General features: G+C 41.6%; 1 protein-coding gene across 3 annotated transcripts in view; it reads right to left on the reverse strand.

The window, feature by feature from the left end:
* SH3RF1 (SH3 domain containing ring finger 1) overlaps positions 1-26,510 on the reverse strand; it is a 173,072-nt gene that overhangs the window by 36,869 nt on the left and 109,693 nt on the right. For all 3 annotated transcript variants that reach the window (XM_084883736.1, XM_084883737.1, XM_084883738.1), the window contains exon 5: positions 3,118-3,420. In XM_084883736.1, coding sequence (XP_084739862.1) covers positions 3,118-3,420 — 303 coding nt within the window. The remainder of the gene's footprint in view (positions 1-3,117; positions 3,421-26,510) is intronic.

The raw sequence follows: 26,510 nt of genomic DNA on the forward strand, positions 1-26,510 counted from the left end.
GGGCTATGCAGAGAGGAAAGAGGTGGGGAGAGCAAAAGGAAACAAATGGGTGAATTTTCTTGCCTCCCCCAGAGCCACTGGCAACATACTGGTAGACATGCCACAAAAACTCTCTTATGAATCACTCCTCCAGCTGGCAGAGGCCAAAAAGTACTACCCTGGGTGTGGCCAGAGGAGCAGACACAATGTCTGGGTAGCTTGCGGCATCGCATGTTTTTACAGGTGTCAGTCACGGACATCTGTGCACATCTGTTCTGAGGACCCACCTGGACAGCGGGGCCCATACACAATCTGTCAGCTCACATACTGGGAAGGGCAGCCTTCACTCCTTAGCCGCCAAGTAAAACAGGAAGTGAGCCCTTTGCTCCTTTCTTCAGTTCACTGCCCATCCTGTTGCCTGGAATTTAGAATTTGCCATCCAGAAACAGGAGGACAAGGACCTACCACGTGGTGAAAAGGTGAGCTAGAAACCCCCATCGCTCCAGCACCGAATTTGGGTGAGACCACAACACTCACTTCTTTAAGCCTCTTACTTCAGATTTTTAAATAAATGAAACCAAACCTAATTAAGGAAAAGCAAGACAGACGTATCAGGCCAATGGAAGGAGACATATTTGGCCACGGGCCTCAGTCAGCTCTATCGTTGAGGTCCCTTTCTGGGGAGAAGAGAAGGAGAGGGCTATTGTAAATGGCCTCCCGCGCCTCTCGCGCGCCGTTCTCCCATCTCCACTCATCTCCCCGGCAGGAGAGCGTTTGCTGGTCTCACGGGCTACCCGTACTCATTGCTCTGCTGTGGATTGGGGTTCCCTCCCATGTACAGGGCTCCCAGACAGGACTGTTTTCTGTAAACCTAGGCGGGAGGAACCAGGCGGCACTTCAAACACCTCCCATCCTCTTCCAGACATAACTTTGCCCCAGGCCACACGCTACCACTGGAAACAGGAGGGACTGGAACAAGGGAAGAGGAGTGGGAAATGGCTGAAGGGGAAACTGCTTTCAGGGAACAGAGAACCAGCCTTGTGTCCTAGGCTGCTCAAACCAAAACAACAGTCGCTCTCCCTTTATCGTCAGTGTGAGGGGAGCTCACACCCGACTGCCATGTTCGCCAGCAAACACCAGCAAACACTTAAACGCTGTGTTATCTTTCTTTCTCTTCTAATTTCCTCTATTGCCAGGATTACTGTCTATTCTTTTAAAGCAATCCCCAGGGTGAGCTGCCATTATACTTAGCGAACACTTATCTTTTATCTCAAGAAAACATCGCTGTGAAAATGTTGCTTGGTCACACAATAAAAAAACACACTCAAATGATCCTGTGTTCTTTTAGTGAATGGCCACCTTGACTAGCCTCCTCCCTGAAACCTCATTCAAAATCTTCTGTTTGGAATCCCTCCAGAGGAACCTCAGTTGGTACTAGGTGCTCTGATTTGGTCTGTTTTTTAGACAGCTAGTTACATGTAAAATAGCACGTAGCTCTCTACCCATTGTTCAAGTGACTCATTCATTCAACAAGTAGTTATTGCGTGCTTATTGTATGTCTGCCATTTGGAACATATCAGTGAACAAAACAAAGACCTCTGCCCTCATCACCTCATGTTCCAGTCCCTTATGTGTGTGTGTGTGTGTGTGTCCTATTTCCCACATAAGATCAAAAGTTTCATGGCCCTACTACCTAAAACACAACAAAACACAATCCCATTCAGAGAATGAAAGCATTTATCTCACAACCTACAGTATGAATCTAAAAGAGCAAGGTCAAATAAATGAGTCTGAGAGAAAATAATGTTTAGTAGTATCATCAAGGAATACCAAAAAGAGTTGTAAATATTTATTCTGTGGTCCAAAACAGATACTTATTAAACTGTGTAGGTTTCTTGAGGATAAGGACTATATGTTTGTTGGCTTTTTTTGAATTTTAATTTATTCATTTTGAGAGAGCGAGAGAGACATTGATTATTCCAGTTATGCATTCATTGGTTGAACTTTGGTGTATTGGGATGATGCTCTAACTGACCAGGGCTGCTGGCTTCTTTCTCCTTCTTCCCTTCCTCCCTTCCTTCCTTCCCTCTCTCCCTTCCTTTCTCTCCCTCTCCTCCCTCCCTCCCTTCCTCTTCCTTCCTCTCTCCCTCTCCCCCCCCCCCCCCTCTCTCTCTCTCTCTCTCTCTCTCTCTCTCTCTCTCTCCTTTTTTCGCTTTAAGGAAAGACAATTTATTTTTATGGTTTTTTTGTTTTTTTTAAATCACAGCTATAAATACTATGGAGTAGAATATAAAATCTGCGTACATTTTGTAAATACAACATGAGACTTTAAAGACATTTTTCCCACTTGTGGTAGGCTACTTTGTCCAGGCTCTCTGGACTTCGGCTGAAAAGAATACAGCTATCATCTAACTGGATGACTACAGCAGGGCACAGCGGGGCTCATGCTGCAGTCCAGAATTAAGCCTAAAACGGGAAAGTCCTGCATCTTATTTTGTTTGGTATACGGAGTTCCACGAAGAATCTACAATAAGGCACCCAGCAAAGGTTTGTCAAATGATTAAGCCAATATTCCCATCATCTTGAGCCTTTTTATTAACACAAGAATAATATATAGCTATTTTTTTAGACAGTCCAAAGTCTTGATGAATTAATGAGCTTTTAAAAAAAAATCCTAGGCCAATTTCTACCTTAAATGTTTCTTTATGTCCTTTTTCTAGAACTCTAAGAATCCCAAATACCAAAATAAGTCACACAGATGTAGGCAACTGCAAACTTCTTGAGTTTCAACCACAGCTTCTTCAGTTTGGATGGAGATAAACGTTTTGGTTGGCAAGAACTCCCAAAGCAGCTTTCTTTAAAACTGAGTGCTTAGTGAGACTGATAAGTATTATTTAATTTATCTTATAATTTCAGATCTTTCCTTTGAAAATGCCTGTGTCGCTCTGGGTGGAATATGCTCAAGTCACGTCTCCCTTCTCCATTTTTCCACCAGCAAACAAGAAAGGCTTTGCTCCCCAGGAGAGATACCACCTTCCGAAGGCTACACCACACAAGATTTCCTGGCTAGTGAGCACACTGGTTCGTGACTGGATCACTCTGTGGCCGACCCCTTCTCCCGCCTTCTGGGTGACCTACCTGAGAGGGGGCGCTGCAGGAGAGCCCGGACAGCTCGCTGATGCGCGCGGCGGCCGTGGGGTTGCTGGAGCTGATGAGGACAGGGGGGCTGATCTCCATGGAGTGGCGGTTCTGGGACGCCTGGGAGGACTTGTTGGCCATGGTGAGGGACGTGAAGGAGTGCCGCTTTTTGGTGTTTTTCTTGGTGTCGGAGTGCTTTGAGGCAGTGCTGCCCTGAGCTGCTGCCGAGGGGCCTTCTCCAGCATCAGCTCCTGGCCCGGGAGGCTTATCCCACTCTATCAGCTGCTTAGCGGCTGAGTTAAACTGCAAACCAACAAATTAGTTCCAGTTAGGCAATTCTCAAGGACTCACTGACATTTATTTTCAACATGCTTTTTAAAAATCCTCACCCGAGGATACATTTATTGATTTGAGAGGGAGAGGGAAAAGAAGAGGGAGAGGGAGAAGTACTGATATGAGAGAGAAACATCAATTGGTCGCTTCCCATACTTGACCCAACTGAAAATCAAACCTGAAAGCTAGGTATGTGCCCTGACCTGGAATTAAACCCAGTCTTTTGATGTTCAGGATGATGCTCCAACCAACTGAGCCACCAGGCCAGGGTTCTTTTCAACACATTCTCATCTAAAATTTAACATCACCACTTTGAAGTTTGCATATACAAGTGTGTATACATTTTTTCCATGTGAGATTATTTTTTTCTCTCAATACTGGGATGCTAAATCAAGAAGAAATGGTTCAGCCCTAACCGGTTTGGCTCAGTAGATAGAGAGTAAGCCTGTGGACTGAAAGATCCCAAGTTTAATTCCGGTCAAGGGCATGTACTGTACCTTGGTTGTGGGCACATCCCCAGTAGGAGGTGTGCATGAGGCAGCCGATTGACGTTTCTCTCATCAGTGTTTCTCTCTATCCTTCTCTCTTCCTCTCTGTAAAAAAGTCAATAAAATATATATTTAAAAAAAAAAAAGAAGAAGAAGAAGAAGAAGAAGAAAACGGTTCAATGCAAGACTGACAAGGTTAAGAAATATTTTTTTCCAAAAATCTTCAGAATTTTTAAAATTGCCATGAACAAATAAAGACTTATTTTAGCTCACTGATGAAATTTAGAGAAGAGCCATTAGAAAGGGTATAGTTGTCCAACTGATGACTCTATTGCCCAGCAATGGCTGGGGGTTTGCTGGAAGCACAACTGAACATCCAAAGGGGCAGCTTTTGGGCTTGGTGGAAATGAGCGAGACAATGAAGAGTGAAACCAGAGATGTTAACTCATCTACTTCCACATAAATTCGGGGGAGCCTCACAAAATGGTCGGTAAAAACTCCTGAGATGTATTTTTTTTCACATCATCGTGTCAGTTATTAAATTTTAAACCGTAAGAGGGTAAAACATGAGATTCACATCCGGTTGGCGAGCCACCTCGCTGCATTTGACAAGCTGCCTGGGTGTGAAGGAAGTAATGGCCCGACGGGAGGAAAGCTGCGCACGGGGCTGATAACACCAGCGAGAAAGGAGGGAACCGAAGGGTTTTGTTTTCCCTGAGGTAAAATACGTTCCGGGAAAGCTCCAGTGAAAACAAGCTGCATGTAACTTACGCAGATAATAGAATAATGGGAAAACACCGCGTATAATTTAACTCTCGTGAAACACAGAGATAAAAAATAGACTTTTTAAAGGTCATTTAGGTAATAGGAAAAGTAACAGAGCCTTTCCCACCTCCGCACTGCCTGCTCAGCACTTCACAAATACCTTTAGGTTAGTAACCAGCATCACCAAATGCTATTTTTCACCGACCTAACTGGTGAGGACCATGTCTTTTCATCCTGTTGATGCGAATGTCCTATGAGCCGGTCAGCATTTAATTAACAGTGAACTTGCTCTGGCACAAGTGGCTGCTCACAAAGCTGTGTTAACTGCAGCTCAACATGCCGTGCTTCTATAGACGATTGCAAATTGATGAACAGTTTGTCCCTGGGTTCCCCCAAGGACTCGAATTCACCAGGCCTGTCTGATCTGTGAGTAGTAGGGCACATCTTTTTCAAACATAAGCAGACCTTTCCTTCACTTATAGGACTTCTTCCACGTGACAGCCTGGAACAGCAGGCAGGAATGCCACGGTACCATCTCTCAATGCCGGGGGCCCCACGGCAAGAGAAAGAAGCCACGTCTCATGGTGCTACGTGTTTAGGGATGAAGAAGTGAGGTACGTTTGAAGGGTAGTCTTACAATAGCAGTGCGATGGCATTCGACCAGGAGATCCAGAATTTACCAGTCCCACATTAGTTTAGCCATCTCACCTTTTGGGTGGTCTCTGAGACAATCAAATACCTCAAGGAAGCAATGTAATGTCTTATTTTTGTGGTGGGGATTGCCCAAACCTTGGTGTGGAGTGCTAATAAACCTCAGCAAGCCATGTGGTGGTTGGGTCCTCATTCCTACACAAGGAGGAGTCTGAAATCAAAGCAAGACATAAGAGCTACTCCATTCCCCTCATCCCAAACTCATCACCCCAAAGAGATGGCCAGCCACCTGGCAATGCCAGAGGACAGAGTCGGAGAAAGCCTTCTCCCAGTGTAAGCTCATTTGGTCCCTAAGGCATGAATCCTCAAAAGCATGACCTCACCAGTGTGCTGACACCCACTGATCAGCTCAGCAGCACTTCTGTTGCACTGGAATAGAAACTGGGAAGGGACTGAGTCAACTTCCTCCTCATTGAGGCCACAAAGATGACTAGAGAAAGCTATTCCATCTGCTTGGTATCGTGACTGAATTCATTCTGAGTCAAACCATAGGCTCCCATAGCAGGTTCTGTATTGGAAAAGTCTGAGATGTTACCAGAGTCTAGTTATGGTTATACTTAGCCAAGTGCCAGTTATAGTTAACATTGTCCTGATATTTCATAGGCTGTGCTCTCATAAAAACATCTGAGAATTAATTATTGTTCCCTATTTTTCCTAATGCTTTTCTCAATAGAAAAAAAAAAAAAAACTTGCCATGTGGCTTTTTCTATATCATATATTTTCTATTACAACAACTACACTTTGAGCACCGCTATGTGCCAGATAACGTGCTAGGTGCCGGAGAGCTACAGATGCAGAGAAATGATCCCTGACCTTAAGGAGTTTATAAACAGACAAAAATAGAACACAAATGCGCTCCATACTCTCCTATGTCTGGCTTCTTTCACCCACAACAACCTGCTCCCTCCCCATCCGCCCATCCCCAACCCAGGGTTATCCATACTGCTCCATGAATCAGCAATTCTTTTTAACTGCTGTGTAATATTTCATTGTGTGGATATACCATAGTTTATCCACCCTACTGTTGATTTATATTTAGGTTCCCCTTCCCTCCCCTCCTTTCTTCTCTCCTTCCCTTTTCTTTCTTCTCCCCCCTCCCATTCCCATTTTCTTTCTTTCTTTCCTTCCTTCCTTCCTTCCTTCCTTCCTTCCTTCCTTCCTTCCTTCCTTCCCTCCCTCCCTCCCTCCCTCCCTCCTTCCCTCCCCCCTCCCTCTCTCCCTCCCTCCCTCCCTCCCTCCCTCCCTATAGATTTTGGTCATTAACTGCAATGCTGCCATGAATCCTTTTGTATGTGTCTTTTTGGTGGATATTGAGTATATGTTCAGAAGTGGAACTGCTGGGCCATAGGGTTGGCATGTTTAGAAAAACACAGTTTATGTGCACAAACATGTGTACACAGGTGGATACACAGTCTGATGCAACCAGCAAATTGCAGGCAGAAGACCACAGTCCTAGGCCCAGCCATTAACTTTGTGACGGCTCTTGCTGGCAGCTTCCTCATCTATGAACTTAGGAAGCTGGAGCCAGTGATCTTTTGTCTCTTTTCGCTCCTCACACTGATAGTGATCTCACTTTAAACAGCGATCACTTTCCCATTCCATCCCTCTAAATTTCTATTCCTCTAAATCGCCTAGTACAGTTTTCCTGCATTTCCCTTTCACACATGGATGTTAATATTTGTTAGCAGAATGTTGTCGTATTTTAAAATTACTTTGGAGTTCTTCTAAAGCAGCAGAGGTTAGTATTAAGGATAGTATTTGCTGCCTTACAAGTCGCAAAGAACATCATAAAGTGAGGTCTATTTGGTAGAGGCATTAAGTAAATCAGGCGGAAACCTAAAGAGGCTTTTGTTGTAAGTGTGACTTAACCTGGAGTAACAACAGGAAAGCAAGGAACTCACAGGTTTTAATAGGATTTTGTTCAAGTTCATTTGTGAATGTTTGAGCTCAGTAGCCTAGCCTTCCCATGACATTTATCTAGCAGTGACCTTTAGTTTGGGAGTGCACTCATCACCTGCAGAATAAATGTATACACTAACATACCTTCTTCCAAACACCTGGTAAGGAATATCTGATAAGACTTAGATTGGAGGCGGAGCTTGAAGATGGCGACCGAACAGTCGGACCTGTTCTGACTCTGGTCCCAGAACAGATAAAAGTGGCATCTGAGTCGCTCAGGGAGGGTTGATTAGCAGCTGAGGGGCAGCCGAGGTCTCTAGCAAGCTAGGGAGCGATCCTTTGGACAGAATTTCCTGGCCACGGCAGCGGCGGCCCGCGGCAGCGGCAGCGACAGCGGCGGCGGCGCTGCGAGAAAGGAGTGGCTTCTCTGAGGCCGGGAAAGCCCACAGCGGAGAGGTCCATCCAGTAGCTGAGACGCCCGAATTGGCGCAGGCGCGTGGATTCAAAGGAGTTCTTCGGTCACCCACGGAAAGGTCAGAGTTTGCGGGGAAAGCCTGAGAGATCGCGGTCCTGCGGCGCCGGCAGCCACGGTAGCCGGGGAGTTCCGGCCGGCCCCGCCTCCATGGAGCGCCCGCAAAGCTGAGCCCTAAGAAGGCTGCAGCGACATCTAGTGCTGGGTTTGGCATAAGCTTCCCCAGAAGCGGGAATTTTTGATTTTATTTTTTTAAAAAAAAACAAAACGCCAGGAAACAGGGGACAGAATGTTAAGAATCGCGGCTGTCCCGCCAAGGGCGGAACATCTGGACACCTCGGCGCCTGATCCCCTTCAACCCCTAGCTTCGGAATACTAGGGAAGGACTGCCTAGTTGGGCATATCCGGGGAATTTGCAGGGAGAAATTCCCTTCCTGGAAACAAGGGATCGGAGCCAGAAGAGATAGTCTGGGAGCCAGCTAGCACCCTGCCAGCTAGAGCCATAGAGAAAGAAGGCCAGAGCAACCAAAAAAGACTGGGAGGTCAAACCAGAAACACTGACACCTAAGAGCTGAATTACAAACTGCCCTTCTTTTTTTTTTTTTTTTTTCTTTTCTTTTCTTTTCTTTTCTTTTGTCTTTTAATTAATCAAAAATAAATGGACACAAATAACTAAGATATAGCCTACTTAAAATTAAGGATTACCTTACAAAACTGAGGTGCAGTGGAAAGCTGGGAACTGCAAGACTGTCTGGTCCGAGAATCAGAAGTGCCAAATACATTAACTGAGGAAGTAAGGGACTACTACTGGTCATTTTTATGCTAATTTTGCTATTCTTTATTTTATTTTCATTTTTTACATCTTTTATTTAATTTTCATTTTTTCATCTTTTACTTAAGAAACAATTTTTTTTCTTTTTTCCTTACTTGATTTTACCTTTTCAATTATTACATTTTTCAATCTCTATCATCACTATTACTACTGCTATTTTGTAATTTTTTAAAAAATTTTTTATTTTATTTTTTCTCTCTCTCTAGTACCATTTTATTTTTTCTTTATTTTACATTAGGAGTAACCTTCATTCTATTTTAATCTCTACTATAGCATCATTCAACCCTATCCCAACTCAACCTTTACACTATCACTCTCCTACTAAACTTTACCCTTTAGTCTACAGTTTATCCTATCCCATTCTGGCTTTAGTTTTTCCTCTATTCTCTCTGTATACCCCCTGCTAAAGCTCTCACTATACTTATAGACCTAAGTTCCAACCCCTGATCCAAGTGTATAAATACCAATCTCTGCACTATATTAACTAGTTAAAAAAAAAAAAAAAAAAATCCATTCTCCCCTCTATCCTTGTCGCATTGTTTGTGTGAAGGTTGATTATTGTGAATTTTTATGCTTTTTAGTGAAATTGTTATGCTTATTCCTGTATTGTTATTGTTGCTTTGTATTTTTTTTTAAATCCTCTGTTTTTGTTTGTTTTTTTTACTTCTGTATATCATAGCCTTACTTAATAATAGTGGATATAGTAGTTTGTATTAATCTACAAATATTGTTACTGGCATTGGCGGGGTCCAGAGGTTGTTCTTTGGCAATTTTCTCCACATATATATAGTTTGTTTCACATTTCTCTTTTAGTTTGCTTCTTCTCTCTCTCTCTCTCTCTCTCTCTCTCTCTCTCTCTCTCCATCTTCTTTTTTTCCCTGTTTTCCAACTTCATTTTGTCATTATTTTTTTTCCTCTTCTTATTTTTCTATCTCTTTATCCCTCTTTTTTTTCTTAATTTACTTAATTTTTAATTTTTTTTTAATTTTAATTTTAATTTTTTTTAAAAAAAAATTTTTCTTTATTTTATTTTTACCTCTATTCCTTCTCAACTATCCCCTAAGTTGCCTTTCTCTAGTGGTCACCTTTTTTAGAGGTTATTAATATTGTAAATACATTCCTGTTAAGTGCCTCTTGTGTTGTACCTGGTAGTGTTGTATTTTGTACCTCAAAAATCAACGCAGGAGAAGGAATACCACATAACCAGACTTCCTGAAAAGATGGGGAGACAAAAACATAGTCCGCATGTGAAAGAAAAGCAGGCATCACCAGAAAAGGAAGTAAACGAGTCAGAGGTAAGCAGCCTACCAGAGCAAGAATTCAGAGTAATGATCATAGCATGGCTAAAAAGAATGGAAGAGAAATTTGACAATAGCCAAGAAGAAATGAGGAAGAACCATGAGGAAATGAAGAAGAGCCATGAGGAACTGAAGAACAACCAAGAAGAAATGAAAAGTGACATCGCTACCATGAAGAACTCAATAGAAAGCATCAAGAGTAGACTAGATGAAGCAGAGGACCGCATCAGTGAGCTAGAAGATAAGATGGAAAAAAATACCCAAGTAGAACAACTTCTAGAAAAAAAGATTAAAAAGCAGGAGAGCCTACTTTTTGGGACATAACAAAACAAAATAATATTCGAATAATAGGGGTTCCAGAAGGAAAGGAAACTGAGGTAGACATGGAAAAAGTATTTCAAGAAATAATGACAGAAAACTTTCCTGAAATAGAAAAGAAAAAAACCACACAAATCCAAGATGCCCGCAGAGTCCCAAGCAAAATGAATCCCAGAAGACAGACTCCAAGGCACATTATAATCAAATTGGCAAACAACAATGACAAAGTAAGAATCTTAAAAGCAGCCAGAGAGAGACAGAAAGTTACATACAAAGGAACCCCCATCAGACTAGCAACTGATTTCTCAACAGAAACTTATCAGGCCAGAAGGGAATGGGACGAAATATACAAAGTCATGCAAAGGAAGGGTCTGAATCCAAGAATACTGTACCCAGCAAGGCTATCAATCAAAATTGAAGGGGAAATCAGGAGCTTCACAGACAAAAAAAGACTGAAGGAATTTATCTCCACCAAACCAGCAATGCAAGAAATGCTAAAGGGTCTACTGTAAAAATAAAGAAATAAGAAGTGAAGAAGGAACATGGGTATAGAATAAAAATGGCGTCAAATGAGTACCTATCAATAATAACCTTAAATGTAAATGGATTAAATGCTCCAATCAAAAGACATAGGGTAACAGATTGGATAAGAAAACAAGACCCATACATCTGTTGTCTACAAGAAACCCACCTCAGAAAAAGAGATGCACACAGACTGAGGGTGAAGGGATGGAAAAAAGTTTTCCAGGCAAATGGAAATGAAAAAAAAGCTGGGGTAGCAATACTTATATCTGACAAATTAGATCTCAGAGTGAAGGACATAACAAGAGATAATGATGGCCACTTCATAATAATAAAGGGAACAATCCAACAAGAAGAAATAACCCTGGTAAATATATATGCACCCAATACAGGAGCAACCAAATACATTAAAAAACTGCTGGAGGACATTAAGGGAGAGATTAATAGCAATACAATCATAGTAGGAGATTTTAATACCCCACTGTCACCCTTCGACAAATCATCTAAACAAAAAATCAGCAAAGAAATATCAATCCTAAATGACTCACTAGACCAGTTGGAATTAATTGACATCTTCAGGACACTCCACCCCAAAGCCACAGAATATACATTCTTCTCAAGTGCACATGGGACATTCTCAAAGATAGACCACATTTTGGGACATAGGCAAAGTCTCTTCAAATTCAAGAAGATAGAAATCATATCAAGCATCTTCTCAGACCACAATGGCATAAAACTGGAAATTAACTGCAATAAAAATAATCCAAAGAAATCAAACACATGGAGACTAAACAGCTTGCTATTAAACAAGGGCTGGGTTACCAGAGAAATCAAGGAAGAAATTAAAAACATCCTGGAAACAAATGACAATGAAAACACAACAATCCAAAATCTATGGGACACAGCAAAAGCAGTTTTGAGAGGGAAGTTGATATCCTTACAAGCCTATTGCAAAAAACTAGAAAAAATAGTAACAGATGATCTAACTCTACAACTCAAAGAGTTAGAAAAGGAGCAACAAGAAAAGCCCAGTGTAAGCAGAAGGAAGGAAATAACAAAAATCAGAGCGGAGATAAACGACATAGAGACCAAAAAAACAATACATAAGATCAACAAAACCAAGAGCTGGTTCTTTGAAAGAATAAACAAGATAGATGGACCTCTAGCCAGGCTAACCAAGAAACAAAGAGAGAGGACCCAAATAAACAAAATCAGAAATGAAAGAGGTGAAATAACAACAGACCCCACTGAAATACAACGGATTGTTACAAAATACTACGAACAACTCTATTCCAACAAACTGAACAACCTGGAGGAAATGGGCATATTCCTAGAAAAATACAAACTTCCAAAACTCAATCAGGAAGAATCTAAAAATCTCAATAGACCAGTGACTTGGGAAGAAATTGAAACAGTCATCAAAAAGCTTCCAGCAAACAAAAGCCCATGGCCAGATGGCTTCACAGGAGAGTTTTACCAAACATTCAAGGAAGAACTAAAACCTATCCTTCTCAGACTATTCCAAAAAATTCAAGAGGAAGGAACACTTCCAAACTCCTTCTATGAAGCCAGCATCGCCCTAATACCAAAACCTGATAAAGACAACTCAATGAAAGAGAATTACAGACCAATATCCCTCATGAACATAGATGCCAAAATCCTCAACAAAATTCTAGCAAATCGGCTCCAGCAGAGCATCACAAAGATCATACACCATGACCAAGTAGGATTTATTCTAGGAATGCAAGGTTGGTACAATATCCGCAAATCAATAAACGTGATACATCACATAAACAAGTTGAAAGATAAAAATCATATAGTCATATCAATTGATGCAGAAAAAGCATTTGATAAAATCCAATACCCTTTCCTGATAAAAACTCTTAACAAGGTGGGAGTACAAGGATCATACCTCAACGTAATAAAAGCTATATATGATAAACCCACAGCCAACATCATACTCAATGGGCAAAAACTAAAACCATTCCCTCTAAGAACAGGAACAAGACAGGGATGCCCACTATCGCCACTCCTCTTTGACATAGTACTGGAAGTACTAGCCATTGCAATTAGACAAGAGGAGGAAATAAAAGGCATCCAGATTGGAAAAGAAGAAGTAAAGTTATCCTTATTTGCAGACGACATGATATTGTATATAAAAAACCCAAAAGACTCCATTAAAAAACTAATTGGCTTAATAAATGAATTTGGCAATGTAGCAGGATACAAAATTAACACCAAGAAATCTATGGCATTTCTATACACCAACAGCGAGTTTATAGAAACAGAGACTAAAAAAGCAATTCCATTTACCATCGCACCAAAAAAATTAAGATACCTAGGAATAAACTTAACTAAGGAAGTAAAGGACCTATACGCGGAAAACTACACGACACTGAAAAAAGAAATAGAGGAAGATGTAAACAGATGGAAGAACATACCATGTTCATGGATTGGTAGAATCAACATCATCAAAATGTCCATACTTCCTAAAGCAATCTATAGGTTCAATGCACTCCCCATTAAAATACCAACGGCATATTTCACTGACCTAGAAAGAACTCTCCAAAAGTTCATTTGGAACAATAAAAGACCCCGAATAGCCACAGCAATCCTGAGAAAGAAGAGTAAAGTAGGAGGTATCTCAATACCAGACTTCAAACTGTATTACAAAGCCACTGTTCTCAAAACAGCCTGGTACTGGCACAAAAACAGACATATAGATCAATGGAATCGAATCGAGAACCCAGATATCAACCCAAATCACTATGCTCAATTAATATTTGACAAAGGAGGCACAAATATACAATGGAGTCAAGACAGTCTCTACAATAAATGGTGTTGGGAAAATTGGACAGATACATGCAAAAGAATGAAACTAGGTCACCAACTTACACCATACACAAAAATAAACTCAAAATGGATACAGGACTTAAACATCAACGGGAAACCATAAAAATACTAGAAGCAACCACAGGCAACAAAATCTCAGACGTATGCCAAAAGAACTTCTTCACTGATACTACCCCTAGCGCAATCGAAGCTAAAGAGAAAATAAACAAATGGGACTACATCAAAATAAAAAGCTTTTTTACAGCAAAAGATACCATCAACAAAACAACAAGAAAGCCCACTGTGTGGAAGAACATATTTGCAAATGTTATCACTGATAAAGGTTTAATCTCCAACATCTACAAACAGCTTATACAACTAAATAAAAGGAAGATGAATGATCCAATTAAAAAATGGGCAATGGACCTAAATAGAATATTTTCAAAAGAAGACAGAAGGAAGGCCAAAAGGCACATGAAAACATGCTCAAAGTCACTAATTATTCGAGAGATGCAAATCAAAACAACAATGCGGTACCATCTCACACCTGTCAGAATGGCCAACATCAACAAATCAACAAACGACAAGTGTTGGCGAGGTTGTGGAGAAAAAGGAACCCTCGTGCACTGCTGGTGGGAGTGCAGACTGGTGCAACCACTGTGGAGAACAGTCTGGAGTTTCCTCAAAAGACTGAAAATGGAACTCCCATTCGACCCAGTAATTCCACTTCTAGGAATATATCCCAAGAAACTAGAAACACCAATCAGAAAGGATATATGCACCCCTATGTTCATAGCAGCACAATCTACAATAGCCAGAATTTGGAAACAACCGAAGTGTCCGTCAGCAGATGATTGGATCCAAAAACTTTGGTACATCTACACAATGGAATACTATGCTGCCATAAAAAAGAAGGATTTCTCATCATTTGCAGCAACCTGGATGGAATTGGAGAACATCATGCTGAGTGAAACAAGCCAATCAATGAAAGAGAAACACCACATGACCTCACTCATTTGTGGATAATAAAGAACATTATAAACTGATGAACCATAAGATAGATATAGTGACAGTATATCAACAAGTAGACTGTCAAATTACAGCGGGGAGGGGAGGAAGATCTGGGGGAGAAAATAGATCAACGAAGGACTTGTATACATGCATATAAGTGCAACCAATGGACACAAAACTTTGGGGAGGGAGGGGATGTGTGGGAGGGAGAAAGGGGGTCAAAAAAAAATCAATAAAATATATTTAAAAAAAAAAAAAGACTTAGATTGGATACAAGGTAAAATTCAGCACACAGGTGTGAAAACCATGGTCTAGCTGGATGTGTTGATCTTAGCACTTGGCAAACCTTAAAATTTAGAAAGAATTCATCTCTGAGATTATCAAAAGTATACATGAACATGAAAAAGAAAATACTGACAAAATAATGACAACCACAAGGCAGCTTAAGAAATACCAAGATAATTTTTGTGAAAGTGGCTGTCCTCTTTGCTAAAGAGAATATGGCCTTTTTTAACAACTGGGACTTACATTTTTTAAAAGGGGAACAAAAATTTTAATGCGAACTAACTTGAATATTGACTATTTTATATGACGCTATAGAGATGAGCCAGACTTTAGTTTTTGAACACTAGAGAATACAAATACACTAGAGTTCCCAGAACCTAACAGTTTTTCAATAAAAGGCAAATAAGGATTTGAAAAAACATATTATAAATGTAATATACTATAAATGTAATATATTTCCTACATGGATGCTGTTAAATATCCATCTACTCCACTAATCTTAAGAGAACAACATTACTATCCTCGCCTCTAACAGTATCTCGTGAGCACCTTTTCACATCAACAGACACAGGTTGACAGTCTGCTGTCCCGCAGTGCACACATGTCATCATGTAGTACAGCCTGGCAAGTCTGGGCAAGCAGATCTTCAGGGAAAACTTCTAAACTGAGATGCCATAATGAAAAAAGATGGATAAATTTGGCTTATAATATAAAAGTGTATGTATAGCCAACACATATTTTTATTTGAAATTGTTATATTGAAGTGTAGACGTAGGACATTTTTTTTAAGGATACTGTCATATTGAACTAAAAAAAAAAAAGGTCAATTTTCATCACCTCCCCGAAGTGTATAAAAAGGCCTGTTTCCTATATTGTTAATGGTATTAAGTGTTATCATTAATTTTAAAACTTCTATTAGTTGAAGAGGTAAGAAAACTGTTTTCATTTGTATTTCTCCATTTATTAATGAGATTAAATGTCTATTTTTCCCCCCTAGGACTTGCTTATTCTCATACTTCATCCATATTTCTATTAGATTATTGATATTTTCTTATACATTTATATGTGTTCTTTAGGTATTATATAAATCATTCTCTAACACAATATGAATGCATATATATATATTTATGTGTGTGTGTGCTAAAGGCCCAGTGCACGAATTCATGCACAGGTGGGGTCTGGCCAGCCAGCATTGATGGGGGGCCGATTGGGGCCAGCCCGGCATGCGGGAAGGGCTGTGGGCGGTTGGCTGCCTGGCCCTGACCCCGACTGGGGTGGGGTGAGATGGGCCAATCGGAGGGTGGGCTGGCCAGGGGTAGGGTGGGGGTGGGGGGGAAGGGGCTGCTGGAGGTTGGTCGACTGCAGTGGGCATCATAGCAATTTGTTGTTCCAGTCATTCTACTCATTCTGGCATTCCAAATGCTGGCTTTTTATATATATAAAAATATATCCACCAAAGTAAAAATACTGTTTCAATTTGTTTTTTAATTTGATATATGTTGGCTATACATACATTTTTATATTCTGAGCCAAATTTAGCAATCTTTTTTCCATTATGGCATCTCAATTTAACATCATGCTTTAAAAATCTTATGCCATAATTATTTTTAAAAAGAAAAAAATTTTTTTCTAGTATTTTCCTTCCTTTCTTTCTTTGCTTTCTTTTTACATCTCAATATTTGACCCTGTGAAGCATTGGTTTTGTGTGAAGAATCAGGTGGGGCTAGCATTTGCTTTCCCACATGGCTCAGTGGCGGTACCATCACCACTTAGCTAACGGTCCATCTCACCCAAATTCAACCTTCATAAAGCCATGATTAAATGTTGTAGTCTAAAGTTATATGCTTGAATTTTATATTATGTTATTAACCAACGTTACCACAATAAATTTAACTTAAAAAAGAAAAGAGAGCCTGGCCAGCGTGGCTCAGTGGTTGAGTGTCGACCTGTGAACCAGGAGGTCACAGTTTTGATTCCCGGTCAGGGCACATAACCAGGTTGTGGGCTTAATCCCCAGTGGGGGGCATGCAGCCAATCAATGATTCCCTCTCATCAGTAATGTTTCTATCTCTCCTCTCCTGTCCTCTCTAAAATCAATTAAAAAAAAATACTTTTAAGAGAGAGAGAGAGAGAGAGAGAGAGAGAGAGAGAGAGAGAGAGAGAGAGAAATGGAGCGCTTCAGCATTCTGCTGCACGGCCAGGTCCAGCGTGCCCTCCCCAGAACAGACGCTGGGAAGAACTGTGGGACAGAAATCCATGCACTGACCTCCTCCTAAAAGACATGAGAATACTTTCCCTCACATTACAACCCTTTGCAAAATGTTTTTTTACATAATGGCAATGGGGAATTTGTATTTCCTTTAGTCGTGTATTCTTCCCCACAATTTAGGTAACAAGGTTTTTGTTTGGGGATGACCTAAGTACAAAAGCAAGCTCAGTCTTCATGTATAATACAAGACTCCCCCCACAGAGGAGGAATAATTAGAGAGACTGATGGGATTACTCAGGAGTCTTTTCAAATTGATCCAAAAGCCTCCCTCAGGTAGCAACTCCATTCCGCCTCTGTAAGCACTTGTTGAATGAATAACGATGTTGGTGTCTTAACACTAACAAGGGAAGAAAGGGCTGCCTCCCAGACCAGCCCTGTCCAGTAGAACTATAATATGAGTCACAGGCACAGTTTTAAGTTTTCTAATAGCCACATTTTTAAAAGATAAGAAGAAACAGGTAATTGTCATCGTATGTTTTATTTAACCCACTATATCCAGATATTACCGCTTCACCATGTAATCGTTATTCAGATGGTTACATTCTCTCTTTTTTTTTGTATCAAGTTTTTGCAATCCAGTTTGTGCACTGTACCCTTACATCACATCTCAATCTGGACCAGCCCCATCTCAAGTGCTTGATAGCCCTCCCTATGGGACAGTGCAGTTCGATAGCTCAGGAGCTCAAGGTGGGAGTGGAGCTGCACCCAAGGTGGCCAGACACAGAGGGTCACTAAACACAACGATCGGCTGAACACAAAGGGGCCACATGCTAAACCAAACAAGCTCAGGGAAGCTTCCACGGAAGGCCCTACACACTCAAGAGACCAAAAATAACCACCTAGGAGGAAAATTCCCCAAAGCAGGGCATGGTGGGTAGTCACAACCTAGACCTGTAGCTTCCTTGATAAAGGTCAAGCTTTGCCCTAAGTGAGTCTGTCTATTGTCTTTCTGCATTTACAATAACACACCCTTGGAGTGTCAGAGCAACCCTCTTTTTCTAGATCCCTCAGGGTGCAATTCCACAGGAGAGCAGAACACAGCCCCTCATTATGATTCCCTGAGAACCATCTCCATAGTGCTGTAAATGTTAATTATACTGTCCTGAACCCACCAATGTGAAAGAAGTATGTGTCTCCCTGTTTTACTCATTACTCTTTACCCAGTCCCAGAGACTTTCCTGCTTTGCTTTCTCCTACTCCCTAGTCCCGTGGTCGGCAAACTGTGGTTCGAGATAAACAAGTGGCTCTTTGGCCCCTTGAGTGTGGCTCTTCCACAAAATACCATGGCCTGGGCAAGTCTATTTTGAAGAAGTGGTGTTAGAAGAAGTTTAAAAAATTTGGCTCTCAAAAGAAATTTTAATCATTGTACTGTTGGTATTTGTTGACCAATGAGTTTGCCGCCCACTGCCCTAGTCTATCATCAGTGAATTTCATGCAACACCCCCTACATTTCCTCCTTCAATTCTAATGTATAAAATAAGCTGCAAAACTGTCACTCTCCAGAGCACTTTCTCAATCCACTGAAATGTTGCTTCCCTGCAACTGTCAGTTTGGCTCAAATAAATGCATGAAGACTCTCTACAGCAGTGTTTCCCAAACTTTTGACATATGTGTACCCCTTCTATAATTTTTGTAATGCTGAGTACCCCTCGTACTCATGAGAACGCAGAATTAGGCGCAGCTAAGCACGGTGCAGTGCATATCCCCACTAAACTCTTCCCGTATCCCCTGGGGGTACGCGTACCACACTTTGGGAAACACTGCTCTACAGGTTCAGGCCTTTCTTACATCAACAAAAGGATGACTGAAATGACTCCCCTGACTTCCCAGGGTCCACATTTCTGAAGCCTCCCGAGTCCTGAAGCATCTCACTGGCAACGGCAGCGAGGGTCACTCCTTTGGCAGCAGGGCAGTGAGGAGCACAGACCCCCAATGTACCCCACAGGACATCTGCTCAGGGAAAGGATTTTCAAAGGAACCTTCTCTCTGCACTGTGAGGTAAGGGAGAGGAACATCACCTCGATGAGCCCTGAGCTGTGAAAAAATAAATAAACCAGAATGTGTTTTTCTCTCCCCATGTTTCTGACTTTGAGATGTAAGGGACGATGGGAGGGTGCGTTTCATGGACAGCCTAAAAAGTATGTTAGCTTAGAGAGCTGAATAAAGAACCACCATAGGAAAGCCACTGGAAAAGCTTGGGATTGGAGTCAGGTCTCGGCCCTCATGGGCTGAGGAATTGTGGGTGAACCATTTAAATTTGGTGGCTTCAGTTTCCTCAGCTGCACACATGGGGAAGGTGGGATCAGTTCTGCATACTCCAGGCAGAAACGAGAACAGGTTAAAGGGCTAGACCAGTGGTCTGCAAACTTCATTAGTCAACAGAGCCAAATATCAACAGTACAACGATTGAAATTTCTTTTGAGAGCCAAAAAAACTTCTTCTAATGCCATTTCTTCAAAATAGACTCGTCCAGGCCGTGGTATTTTGTGGAAGAGCCACACTCAAGGGGCCAAAGAGCCACATGAGGTTCGGGAGCCACAGTTTGCCGACCATGGGGCTAGGTGAATGGAAGCTATTCTCACTACTCACTGAGGGGTGCCAGCCAGCCCTTCCTTTGCTCTGTTGCCTTGGGTAAGTCACATAATCTCATGTATGTGTCTGGCTTTTATATGTAACATGGAGTTGGACTTAATCTGTCAAGTGTTATGCCTCTATAAAATACAAATAAGTCTTCTCAACCCCAAACAAAATTATTCTGAATCAAACCCAAAGGAGCCTTTTACTCAATTCAAATGTTGAACGACTATTGTAAGCTAGCCATACTAATGGGTGGGGGGAAAGGGAGAAACAGAGAAACAGCCCCCTGAGAAAAAGAGCACCCAGGACACAGCACTATGGATTTCTAACATTGAGGGAAGAGGTGCAAATTCACTTGCCAGCAGAGCCTGAGCAGGGGAGGTCAATGACTGAAGAAGGCAAGACAGAGACCAACAGGGAGCGGTGGACATGGACACCAGGATGAACCCAAAGGTGTCTGCCCTCTCTCAGGGGCATACCAGTATCCATAGGAATGTGACTCATATTATACTTCAACTGGACAGCTGCTTGCCATTAACCACTGATTTTTGTTTGTTTTTAAAAGGAACGTGGGAATTTAGACCTATATAAAATCTGATTTTTTTCTATCTTTACAACTAATTAAAACAAAACCACTCTGCAAACCAAACACAAGTCATGTGGCGTCATTCTAGTTAGTGTTCTCTGACTTAGGGAGAACAATGTAGGTCAGATAGCAGGGACAGGAGGAAGCGCAAAAGGCACAGAATTCTCAGGCCACGGAAAGACGCTGCAAAGTTTTCCTGATCAACCATCCAGCCAATGCCCCAGAAATAAAAAAGGCAGAATTTTAGGGAGACTAAGAATGGTAGTTACAATGGTTTAATTTTGCAAGGAAGGAGGGAAGGGAGAGAAGGAGGGAGGGAGGGAAAAAGAGAAAGAGGTAGATGTCACTGAAGGATAAAAGAACAAAAGAAGAACTTAAAAAAAAAAAAGGCATTGAGGTGGCAAGCAGGAGGGTACTTTCCTGGGTCTGAGGGGCCAAAGGCTTAATTGCAGGGAGTAAGAAAGCAGAGGCAGTGAGCGGATGTAAGTGCTTCTTGTGAAGATTTTGGCAGAGAAAGGAAAGAGGTAGTTTCATAACTGGAGGGGAATGCAGTCGAAGAATATTATATATGTGATGTGACCAAGCTGCTGCTGCTGAAAAGCCCAGGAGGAAGGAGGAGGCAACTGCAAGGGAAAAGTAACACTCCATCCACCAAGAGGCGAGGGAGGCTGGGAACAGGGAATAGGCAGAAAATGTGTCAAGGAAGAGGAAAGCTCCCCGCCGAAAGATGAGGTTAAAGAGGCAGTAATACTTAGTAATACTTAATAAATAAGTAATGCTACTTCTGAAGCAACAGATAGATCTACAATCTAATTATATTGCCGAGGAGACAGACTGATGAATAATTTAAAAATCTGACTCAGTTCAGCTCAGTGCTCACTGGATGTGACAACACACCAGCGCCTGTATGCTTTTTCCTGTTTGGTATTTGTTCATCCAATGCACAGCATAAATAAGAAATGTCTGTAAGCCAAAAAGATACATCCCATGGACACAATTCATTGTCAGGGACCTCACTACCAGGTGAAGGAATACTGCAGAAGAAATATACAGATATCCCAGGAGGTTAAGAATATGGAATCGTAATTAAATTCTAAGTAACACTTTTGCCAATGTGAAATGACCCATGGACAGAAATTCCACAGCGATGTGTAAATGGTTAATAAATCAGTGAATGAATCATCCCCCAGCACTGATACCTAAAGTAAGAGTGTGTGTGTGTGTGTGTGTGTGTGTGTGTGCGCGCGCGAGCACACACACCTGCGAGATGTAAAGAACATGGAGGAAGGGGGTTCACCAAGAAGGAATTTGGCACAGAAAGAGAATGCTTTGAGTACTGACTATGACTTCATACTTTTGTTTTAAATCTTCCTTCTTCTCAGCACATAGACAAATTTTTGCTCCATACAAACGGAAACCTAATAGGTACACGGCCACAAGTCTCTATAATTGAAGGCAATGCCGTTTTATAACACTTAGGAAAGTTTTTCCTGAGACACATTCTATTTCATTACTGGGAAACTTGTTCCCCCTCCTTATAACAAAGAGCTAATATGCAAATGGTCATCACGTTCTCACACCCTCACGCCAAGGCAGGGGACTGAAGCCGCGCCCGCTGCCCCGGTGCTGGGGCTGGGGGACCTAAGGCCATGTCTCTCACCACAACGCCAGGGGACCTGAGGCTGCACCCCCTGCCTGGTGGGGCTTGACAGGGGACCTGAGGCTGTGCCCCTCACCCTTTGGGGCTTGACGGGGTTGGGGCCGGCTGGGTCTGGGTCTCGAGAGATTATGAGGCACGTGGGTGGGCGAGGACTTGACTGTGTGTCCCACAATGTGCCCGACTCGAGGGAGATTTTCATATACATTTTACTAATCTTCTTTCATCTCTCTGACACTATTATAGAGAAAGTTCATATAGCAATATTAAAATATTTCCTCTAATTAATTCCCTTTTAATGTGCATGAATTTTGTGCACGGGGCCACTAGTTGGTTTAATAATCAAGACCCTTGGTCTGTTCATGTTATTATATGTCACATGTGCACACAAGAGTGTAGGACAGCATAGTTTTGCCATTTGGTCTTCTTCACAAGGTACAGACATGGTTGAACACTTGGTTAATCCCAGTGAACAGCCTCTGTTTCTTAAAACCTTAATTACTAACAAAACTGAGGATGTACTAGTATATAGCAACATAATAACATTTTAAAATAAATAATAAAATTTAAAATACCTTAAAATATTAAGGTTTTAAATGAGTGATTTTCCTCTTTGAAAAAAGCCTCAGATATTTGAAAGTGTTGAGTAATGAATCATTTGTTAAAATTAACTTTTTTGGGGGTGGGGGTGGCGGTTCCCTGGGTGTGCATGAACCAAAACAAACCTTTTATGCGTTATAACTTGAAAATCTTCATTATTCTTGATGAAAAATCAAAATGTGCTCCACACTTCTTAGGGAGTCTTTACAAAAATAGGGATCCTGTCCCAACATTCGAAAGACTAAGATGCATCTGCTTTGAGGCTGGTACAGGAGCTCAGGGCAATGATGGACAGACACCATGATTCACTTCTCAATTACTGGGTGTGGACTCTCAAACAAGTCACTTAACTTGTTTAAATAATGGGGCGGAGGGAGAGGGAGGAAGATTAACCATATTATGGTTTAGCTACTAGAATGCTTATTACATGGTCATAACAACTGATGGTTAGCAGTACTATAATAATGTACAGAAAGGCAAGACCATGTGTCTCATGTCATTAAAGCACAAAGAAAAAGAATGAAAGGCTGTTCCAGAAAATTATATGTGATGGGACTAAAGGTTATTTACTTTCCAACTTTTCTGGAATGTGGTTATATGACAGAAATAAATGACTTGAAATATTGTTATGTAAGATTCAGCTTTCAAGGAACACAGGAAAACATCAAATCATCTCCACACAGAACGATACCCTGGGCATGTGCCACGTGTGTAAGGATGGTACAAACTGAGCATTCTGCGGACACGCGCAGCCAGCGGACAGTTGTTCTGTTTATGCATGTGAGAACGAGGGAGGAAAGGCTTCTTACGGAATAAGAGTCTTCACGGGAAGCTGGAGGAAACGGTGAGCTTTCCACTGATACAGGTACAGAGCAATACCCCAGATGAGCTGTACAGGCAACCGTTCCAAGGTATCTATTTTCCACACATGATCAGAAGACCAACTTAGCTGGGGCTCTTGGCATGCGGAGGGGGAAATGGCCAGGCTGAAGAATTTGAGGACTCCTCGGGGAGTCCTTGAGGACATTAGACACCATTTGGTCATTATCCTCGGCCCTCTGATTAAGGCTCTACAGGAGACCTGCGTTTTTATGTTCTCTAAAAACTACCCAGAGGACCGGAGATGGTCCATTCGTGCGGGGGAGAACTCAATAAACATGAACTGGTCTTTAGAATCTCAGCTCCCTGAAGTTTTCCTAATGGAAAACAAAAGGCAACTCTAACGTTAGGAAGAGGCTGCTGAAGAACAGCTAGAGCATGAACTGCCCTAAATAAAGTTCCTTACCTAATTTAAAGGACTCCTTTTCAGCCAGAGCCTAGTCCGGTTGCCTCTAGCTCTATAGATGAGGGAGTTGTTCTTGGGAGTCCAGAGACCTGCCTGTGCCCTTAGAAATTCAGGAGCCAGTGCTCATTTTCCTTCTGCCGCTGTGGCAGAATGGAAGGCAACAATGGCTTGTATCAAGCTGGTAACATTCAGAAGACATGAAAACCTGCACCCTGGGACAGAGCCCACAGCACTGAAAAAAAATAAAAAGTACAAATGCTGCTCCCAAGTATTCAGAGAATCAGAATGAAAGACGAACATCTGGTGCTAAGCAACAGAATAATTCTCCCTTACTGAGTTCTTAACAATCTCTCTAACTCTCGCTTATAAAAACTAATTTACTTCAGAATTGAAGGAGAAAGTTAGAGTGACAAGCAACACAGCAATTCTGCCTTTCCAACAATTTCTCTAAATTGCTTTTATAAAAATTAATTTGCCTCCGAAATAAAGGGGGGGGATCTGGATGCTGAGTCATATAGTAATTCTGTCTTCCCAACTGCTCCCCCTCACCCACACCGATCTGTTAATAAGAATGATTTCAATCAATTAAGCATTCACTATTCTTTTTATTGTAACTCTATGTTTAACCTTTTAAAGAACTGCCAAATTATCTTCCAAAGTGACTGCACTATTTCACAGCTCCACCAGCAACGGTTGAGGTGAACATGTAGCTTTTTAATGTTAAAGGAAAAAAAAGAATACATACAAAAATACAAATGACAGAATCTTTTTATATTGTTCTGTCAATTCTGATCATGAAATCAAAGAATGATTTGGGTCTTCTGCTCTCATCATTTTCTAGAGCAAAGGCTTTACGTTAGGAAATAAAGATAACCTTGGCAACTTCACACTAGGTGCCCAAACCTCCGTTCTTCTTCCTTGGAACACAGACGCTACTTCCCAGGTTCCTAACTCCTTAGGAGAGGAAGTTGCAGTCTGACCCTTAGGGCCCACTCACAGGATTTTCCTTTAAGACAGATAACACTCATTCTATTCCTCGCCATGGCCCGGACCTCTGAGATTTGCTATTGGGTTGGTTCCATAAGTTGAAACCAACAAACAATATCTCTAATTGTACACATTAAATATGGGCAGTTTATTCTATGTCATTTATAACTTAATAACTTTTTTTTTTGTGTGTGTGTGTGTGTTTTTAAATGAGGCTCTCTGACAATAAGGAAAAACCAAAGGAATAATCTCAAGCAGGTGGCAATTCACCTCAGAAAGTATTAGGGAATCTTCTCTATAATAATAAAAAGAGCGTAATATGCCAATTAGACCAGATGTCCTTCCGGACGAAGCTAGGGCTATGAGGGAAGCCCAGGTCCCGGGTCCCGGGTGCCAGAGGGAAGCTGGTGCCGGCAGCTGGAGAAAGGAAGGCCTACTCTTACATGAATTTCATTCATCGGGCCTCTAGTATTAGAGATAAAAGATAGTGTCTCCATGATCTAATCTCCAGAGTATCCAAAATAATTCAACATTATCTTAGTATGGAAAAATTCTAAATTTGGTGTAGCCAAACACTCACCCAGCTTCATTTTAAAACGATCCCAGTAAAGTTACACAAAATACCTTCCAAATACAGCAGGAAGATAAACCAACGATAACATATATGCTTAGATGGTAATGCCGAAGAAAAAAAAATTAAAGTTGGCAACATCGAAAAACCAGTTCATTCTTGGTTTTGGTCCAAAAGGTTCTTAGGCTGCTCTTTCATTCATTCAACCAATAGTTTCTGAGATCCCTCTAGGGGCAGGTGCTGTACCAGAACCTTAGGAGACCAAAGTAAATCAGAAAGACGAGATGCCGCCTCAGGACTTCACATGCTAATGGCGGCCTGGAATATTGGGTGACAGTAACCACATTAACAAATAACTTACAAGAGTTACAGAGAGCCCTAACTGGTTTGGCTCAGTGGATAGAGCACTGGTCTGCAGACTGAAGGGTCCCAGGTTCGATTCTGATCAAGGGCATATACCTTGGTTTTGGGCACATCCCCGGTAGGGAGCGTGCAGGAGGCAGCTGATCGATGTTTCTCTCTCATTGATGTTTCTAACTCTCTATCCCTCTCCCTTCCTCTCTGTGAAAAATCAATAAAATATTTTTAAAAGGAGTTACAAAGAATAAAAAGTGATATGAAGGAGGAACCCTAACACTGATGGTCACTGTAGTTATCACATACTCAGCTCATACCAGGTGCCAGGCACTGTGTATAAGGATCATTGAAATTAGCTCACTCTAAGAAGGGGTTCTATTACTTTATAAATGAGGAGAGCAGGCCCAAAGTCCCTCAGACAATCAGTGGCAGAGCCAAGACTTGAATCTCAGCGACCTGGGCTCAGAGTCCAAGTCGTGTCCCCCCCTCCCACTCCCCCTTCCCCCCAATGATCACACCACCTTGTGTGTGAAGTACAGCAAACGGAAGAGGAAGAATGACTTTAGATAAGGTGGTGAGGGGAAGCCTGTCAGAAGTGACAGGTGAGCAGAGACCTAAAGAACAAGGCAGGGTGCCCTTCTTTCTGGCCGTCACTAAAGACTAAGAGGATTGACTGTTAGGCCACGCCTACTTTATGCCTTATGCACATAAGGAATGCTTATTTTTATGTTACATCTA

This window comes from Pipistrellus hanaki (assembly GCF_964339955.1).
Source record: "Pipistrellus hanaki genome assembly, chromosome: 5".
In the NCBI taxonomy this organism is placed as follows: Eukaryota; Metazoa; Chordata; class Mammalia; order Chiroptera; family Vespertilionidae; genus Pipistrellus; species Pipistrellus hanaki.